The sequence below is a fragment of the Aphelocoma coerulescens genome, chromosome 1, assembly GCF_041296385.1.
Source record: "Aphelocoma coerulescens isolate FSJ_1873_10779 chromosome 1, UR_Acoe_1.0, whole genome shotgun sequence".
Lineage (NCBI taxonomy): Eukaryota > Metazoa > Chordata > Aves > Passeriformes > Corvidae > Aphelocoma > Aphelocoma coerulescens.
Window position 1 is genome coordinate 72,535,193 of NC_091013.1, and position 6,839 is coordinate 72,542,031.

Genomic DNA, 6,839 nt, shown 5'->3' on the forward strand with positions numbered 1-6,839 from the left:
TAAAAAGACTCTCACACTGTTTATGTCTTGCCTAACTTTAAAAGTATTTCCAGAATGTTTTGTGGAAATCCTATCCTAGGGTTAAAGGTGATTACATATAAATTATAAACTATTTCACAGGGGGAGGTATCTCCTAGGATATATCTGGACAACTGGTTTTGGTGAGATAACTCAGCACAAGGACTCTAGTGACCTTATAACTCTCCATGTCAGTGTTGCCTTGCCCCAGCACTGTGTAGGGCTGGCTGTTCTGTCAGGTGAAGTTACCGTGAATCAGCTCTACTACATCCCAGAGCTGTCTTGATCTAGTTAATATTAATTTTTCCATTGGTGCAGCTGTAAAAAGGGTGAAAAAAAATATATGTAAGTGCTAAACCAATAAACTATGTCAGCTCTTAGAAGAAAAATACTTTATTCGTTAAAATTAAGCCATGCAGTTCCGATTCTGCAGCTACTAATAAAAACACCTTGGCACCATGGTCAAACGATTCATATCAGTTGCGCACATTTTTTGTTTTCAGAGCAGAGCACAAAAAAATCAAACCTACTAAAAAAAGGACAGGCAACATTTCAGTTACCATGTATGCTGCCCTGCCAGGGCACCGTGCTCTACGAATCTTAGAATAAAATCGAGGTACTTTGTTTGACAGCCGTCCTTCCTGCAGCTGGATCTGTTTTTGTAGTGGCTCCCGAACTGTAATGTCAGCGCCAGACATTGTAAAAGGTACGTAGAAATTGTTCCGCTTCATGTTGCCAGTGGCAGGTTAATGCTAATGAATAGTGATTAAAAATTCTGAGGTTTAAAAATGGCTTCATGTCCCCCAAAAGTCTAAGAAATATTACTTTAATTAATATGGTGCTTTGCTTCTTAAGCAGAACAGCTTTATTTGAATTTTACTCATGTAATGATTAATAAAATTCTCACTCATTGACTGCGTTATGATGAATAAGGATATACAGGCTCGGGTGATAAATTTCTCAGGCAACTTGCAGGAAAAATTACCAGAAATACTCCTGTTTGCTCACAGATCTTAATGTCCCAAGAGGAAAGAAAAGCAATAGACAAATTACACCTTCAAGTCTCCACCTTAGTGTAAGAAGTTTCATGTAAGATGGGAAAACCACAAAGAACTGTACCGAGCTATTTGCTCTCCCCCTCGCTTTCAGCCGAGGAACTGGGAACATCCTCTGGCCAGGGTGCGACAGGTTGTCCTCCTCCTCATTTTCCTTCTCCCATGGCACTCCCGGGCCCACAGCGCGGGAGGGGCTGTGGGGGTCCCCGAGGGATGCTCGGGGGGTTGCTTCTGCCGGGTACAGGGCAGGGACCTCCCCGTCGAGGAAAGAAGGCAGATCCGCCTGACCGACAGCAAACCAGACAGTTCCTATTTCCTTCCTACCGCTGTTTTCTGTTTCTAGTTCGGCTGTGATTTGTTCCCCACTTAGTTGGAGTTCCCGCCGTTGTCGGGACGGGGAAGCTGTTCCTGGCAGCAGGGAAGGCAGGCTGGGCCCGGGGCGGCCGGCGCCGTCTCCACTACCCACCTCCCCGCAGGGAAGCCCGGGCCGGGCGCTCCCCGCTCCATCCCGGAGCAGCCGAGCTCTCCCGCACACCGGCCCGGGCCGAAAAATAGCCCCCAGGGAAAGTCCCCAGTGCTCTGCAGTGCCGGCCCCCAGCGTCTGCTGGGCTGTAAAAACAAGTCTGCAGAGAAAAACCACGCATAGAGCCACTCCGGGACAGGAACTCGTGCTGCAGAGAGGTTTCTCCTCTCCAAGGCAGAGTCCGAGCTTCCGAAAGAGTTGGAAGAGAGGCTGGAGCTTTTTTCCCGAAGGACAGTGTCCCTAGGACCGGCCCTATCCCCCAGATATGTCACTCTGTCTGCTCACTGCCCAGAGAGAGCCCGCGACTTCCTCTGTTCCATCCCTGGGCTCGCATGCACCCCTCGAAGAGGCAAGCGCAGCCCTGGAGCCGCGGAGTTCCCCGGAGCCCAGACGGGCGCGGAGCCGCGGGCAGCAGCGCAGGGTCTCCGCAGCCGCTGGCGGAGCCCGGGGGAGGGTCTGGCTGCCTGTGCCAGTCATCAGGAGCCGGCCATCGGGGGAGACAAATCCTGCCCGCAGGACACGTAGGCCTTTTCTTTTTCAATTTTTAAATTTTTTTTCTCTTTCCCCCCCCCCCCCCCTTTTTCCTCCTCCCCCCCCCCTCTTTCTTTCCCAAAAGAAAAAGAAAACGAAAGAAGCCAGGTTCCAGTTTCCAAAGAAGTAAGTAACAGTCCTGAGAGAGTCCTCGGTAGAGCCGATGCCCTGGGGCGACTGGAAGGGACGGGGACGGCGGCGTGCCAGCCCGTGAATGGTCCGGGATACTCGGGTCCGTGTCTGCGCTTGTGGACCGACGGACACGGCGGGACGCGCGCCCCGACCGAGCAGCTGTCCGCGGCAAGGAAGGCAGCGTGCCCTCGATTCTCCTCCGGTGTCCAGACTTCTCCGTGCACCCAGGGTTGCACACACCGTCGGTGGCCACCTGAGACCCACCTTCCCCGGGGGAAGGTGTCCCGTAGGGCTCGCTGAGGCGCGGGCGGCCCGGGGGAGTGGGGCCCAGCTCGCTGCCATCCCGGCGGGCTCCCCTGGCGTTAGGGCCCTTCTCCTTGTCATCTGGAGAACTGGACATCTTACATTTACTTTCCGGAGGACGCGAGTTTCAGAATGGGGGCACCGAGTTTCCCAGGGGGAAGGCGGGAGTGGGTCGGCACGGCACGGCACGGCACGGCGGAGGAAAGCCGGCGCCAGCCTCTCGTCTCTTTTCCATGTCCCATCCTTTTCCTCGTCCCGGGCCGTGGGGCTCCCCGCGGCTCACCGAGAGTCCTGCTGCCTTCTGGGGACTAGGCTGGGGGCGAGAAGGTCCCTGGAGTCTCCCGAGGGAAGGTTCTCGGCGGGACATGGCTGGAGATCCTCCTTGGTCTGGAGCTCCCCAGAGGACACCATGCAGTCTTGCTCGGGGTCATTGCTGTTGCCCGCCCCTCGCTTTTTGTCTTCTTCCTTCTTCCACTTCATCCGCCGGTTCTGGAACCAGATCTTGATGTGCCTCTCGGTCAAGTTCAACATGACAGCCAGCTCTACCCGCCTCGGCCTGGAGATGTACTTGTTGAAGAGAAACTCCTTCTCCAGTTCCAGCAGCTGCGCCCGCGTGTACGCCGTCCTCGTCCGCTTGTTCTCCTCCGGTTCCACCATATAGGATCCCCCTGGAGAGAAGCGAGAGTCAGCCTGGGCCCGCCCGGCCGCCCTCTCGGGCTGCGGGGACCACGACCCGGGATCCCTGCGCGGCGCGGAGGATACGCGGGGGGAAGCAGGTGGGGTGAGGAGGAGGCCTCGGGGAGCTCTCCGGCTGGGCACAGTGAGGTGGTGCTGCTGGCAGCAGTCGCCACTGCTGTTATGTTATTTTACAATAACCTAATATTTTTTAACAATGATTTGGATGAGGTTTTCAGGAAAGCGCCGTCTCTGGAGCCGAGGGAGAAACTCACGTGCCACTGTTTGTGTGACACTGAAAGCTCAGAAGGGCTCCCGGATCCAGGGCTGCAATTGCTCAGGTTCGTGTTAAAATTAAATAAAAATCTTTAGAAATGTTAAAAAAAAGTTAAAAAAAAAACAAAAAAGAAAAAAACTCCACCACACACACAAACCAAAGCAAAATGGGAAAATGGAACCCCTCAAAAAAAACAAAAAACAAAACAAAACAAAACCCTCAAAAAAAAAAAAAAACCCAACGCAGGAAAAGATCCCGCTAAAGCAAAGCAATAATAATTACAATAATTAGTGAGCCTTCTGGGCCGGGAGGGGATTTGGACCGCAGCCGCTCCATTTTGCCAAGCTGATGAAATCTTGGGTTTCTTGTTGCCGTAAAAAGCGGCAGCAAGAGGGATCGCCGTTCCCAGCGCGGCCGCCGCAGTCCTGCGTGGGCACTGAGGCGCGGGTAGTACAGGCGGTCGCATCGAGAGGGGCCGGAGGTGGGCACGGAAACTCAGGGCCACCTTTGCCAGCGCCAGCGCCCCTCTGGGCATGCTTTTGGCGTTGATCTGTGGGGAACGGTGTGTTAAACAGCCAGAATGCAAAAATCATTTCAAGAGAGCTACGTGGGCTTTCTCACCCCTCATCTTCCTATTCCCATGATTCTGTATTTATATATACAATGATTGTAAATGTAAACCTATGTATAAAGCCTATATATGTATTTAAAATATATATTTAAATACACATGTAATGTTTACAAAGTGATATGTATACATCTATGTGCGTATATAAAGAAGTATTAAAATCAATGTATATATGTGTAAAAATGTTGGTAAATCTAAACCTATGTACATACCCGTTTGCATGAGTCTATATCTGAAAAAAACCAACTTGTTCTGCTACTTTAAACTAAACTGGAGCCACCGGGAAGGCGGAACGCCCAGGGTCTGTCGGAGGGCCGAGGCCGGTCGGGCCCCCGGACAAGGCCGGCAAGCCCGGGGCACGGCGTGTGGCACCGGGCCGGGCTCGGCCGCGGCCTCTCTGGGCGCCTTTCCCCAGCAATAACAGAACAAAGCCCCGCAGCATCCATGGACGCCTAAATCCCAAGGGTTTCCATGGAAAATAAATCGTCGGGCCATATAGTTTGCCACAAACACAGTACGAAATACGCCGCGGTTTCGCTGTGGGCGCTCTGTCGCGCTCGGCACAGCGCGGTGCCCCTCTCTCCTCCTGCGGCGTGCTCCGGCAGGAACCCTGCCCACACATCACACCGACCGGGTCATGCACGGCCCCTGCCTGCTCCTCCCGGGAGGGCTGGGACAGCAGGCAAGAATTTTATGCTTCCACGGGAAAGTTTCGCTTTCCTGCTGGTTTTGTCATTCCTCGGGTACAGGAGAAAGAGAAAGAAAGAAAAAAAAAGTGTAGTTCAAAAGTTTGTCTTTATATTATTATGATTATTATTATTGTTATTCCCGAAATTCACTCAACTCAAGGAAAAAGATCTGGTTTTCTCTCTTTCTCTCCCCACCTTCCCCCCGGCACAATCCCTGCCGCCGTGTCCGCGGCCTGGGACAGCATTCTCTTCTACCTTTGTGAGCGGATGCTCCTCTGGGGAGAATGGGGACCGCCACCTCTCCTTCCCTCCCCCCCGGCCTGCCTCATGCAATTCCCGAACTATTTCGTGGAGATTTTAATACTCCGGTCCTTTTTCCAACTGTCTATTTGAACAAAGCCATTAATATAATATTTGCCGTATAGGCGTGACGGAGGCGCAGGACACGATAACATTGTGCAGGCAGAGACAGAAATATTGTTGGGCAGCGGAACTTTCTGCCTAGATAGAGTTTCTTCCCCTCACTGGCAACTCTGTTTCGTTTGTGCATTGTTTTCCCTGCCCTGTTTTTTTTTCACTTGGAGAGTTTTTAGCAGTTGTGGCTAAAACCCGCCGGGGAGCAGGAGTGGGATAGAGGGGCCAGGAGGGGAGATGGGCTCTGCGCCGGGGAGAGCCGACAGGCAGCCGAGAGGGGCTCGGCGACTGCCCTGGGGGCTCGGAGGCTGCTCCCCGGCTGCACAGTGGACGCAGGGACGCGGGGCAGCGGGGCTGTCCCCTGCCGCCAGCCCTGCCTGCCGCTTCCCCGCCCGCTCCACCTCGCAGGTGTCTCCGCGACCCGGCCCCCGCGCAGAGCTCACCGCGCCCGCGGGGACACCGTGCTGCCCGAGGAAGCAGCTCCCGGGAGGCGTCACAAAGTCCCGGCTTGGCCACAATTAGTTAATTGGTGAAAAATAATTCGTTAATAATTGCTGAGGCGCAGGGAGCGTTGAGCCCGCCGGCGGGGACTGGAGTGCCGGCTCCCTCCCCAGTGTTCAACCCAACACTAGCAGCCCCAGAGCAGTGGGTCTGGAGAGGCTGGCGAGGGGGAAACGACCCTCCAGGACCTCTCCACACTACATCCGAGCGGTGGGAGCAGTACCGGTGCAAGGGAGGGGTCCTGACCGCCGAGCGGGACAGAAGCAGGGGGGCGGAGGGATGCGGGGGGGCTTACCGGTCCACTGTCCCTTCCAGGCGTGAGATTTGGTGGACTTCATCCAGGCGAAAGGCACCTGCACTCGGGGCTCCTCTACAGCTCCCGTGTCCGCCCCGTCTGTGAAAGGCAGAACGTCCTGGTGGGGAGGAGGAAGATGAGGGTGGTGGTGATGGTGGTGAAGGTGGGAGACCCCGGCATCCTCAGTGATGGGGGGCACCTCGTAAGGTGAAATGTCTGGCGGGCTGCCTTGCTCCAGAGCCCCTAAGGCGCTGGGATAAGGAGTCTGTTGCTGCCTGCCCATGTACAGGCAGGCGGGGGGGCTAGGGTTGTAGTCCTGCGCCTGGGCTCTCTGAAACGCACACGACTCCTTGTAGAGCTGCGCCGAGGCATAATACTGCTCCTCGGTGTTCATGGCGAGCGGGGCCAAGGGGGCTTCGCAGCTTAGGGACACATAGGGCTGCTCTCGCTCCCGGAGCCCGGGATGCCTCTTTGACAGCTGGTGGCCCCGCCGGGCCCCACCGCCCTGCCCGGCTCCCGCCGCCTCCCCATAGGCGCCTCTCCCCCACGTGAGCCCTCCCGCAACCCTCCGGGGCGGGGCGCGGCCGTAAGAGGCCACCTGGGGTGGCCCTGGTCCCGCAACCCCCTTCCTTCCCTTCAGCCTGGCCGGCCCCGGGACCCCCTACGCTTCTGCCGGGTGCTCCCTGCTTTGGAGTGAGGAGCCCCGCGGCGGTGAGCTTGTGGGGCCGGGCAAGGGCTCAGGGGATTGCGCCGATATGCGGAGCGCTCCGGGACGGATGGTCCTTAAACACATCTTTT

At 55.6% G+C, this 6,839-nt stretch overlaps 1 protein-coding gene across 2 annotated transcripts; it reads right to left on the reverse strand.

The window, feature by feature from the left end:
- Positions 1-2,192: 2,192 nt before the first annotated feature.
- Positions 2,193-6,532, reverse strand: PDX1 (pancreatic and duodenal homeobox 1). Of its 2 annotated transcripts, none has more exons than XM_069030473.1 (2): positions 6,042-6,532; positions 2,193-3,230 (listed from the first exon to the last, which is right to left on the reverse strand). In XM_069030473.1, the coding sequence occupies exons 1-2, from the start codon at positions 6,433-6,435 to the stop codon at positions 2,842-2,844; spliced, it is 783 nt and encodes a 260-aa protein (XP_068886574.1). In that variant the 5' UTR covers positions 6,436-6,532; the 3' UTR covers positions 2,193-2,841. The 2 variants fall into 2 exon arrangements, with proteins under 2 accessions (XP_068886574.1, XP_068886583.1); XM_069030482.1 differs by lacking the exon at positions 6,042-6,532 and adding an exon at positions 3,797-4,202.
- Between the last annotated feature and the right edge of the window lie 307 nt (positions 6,533-6,839).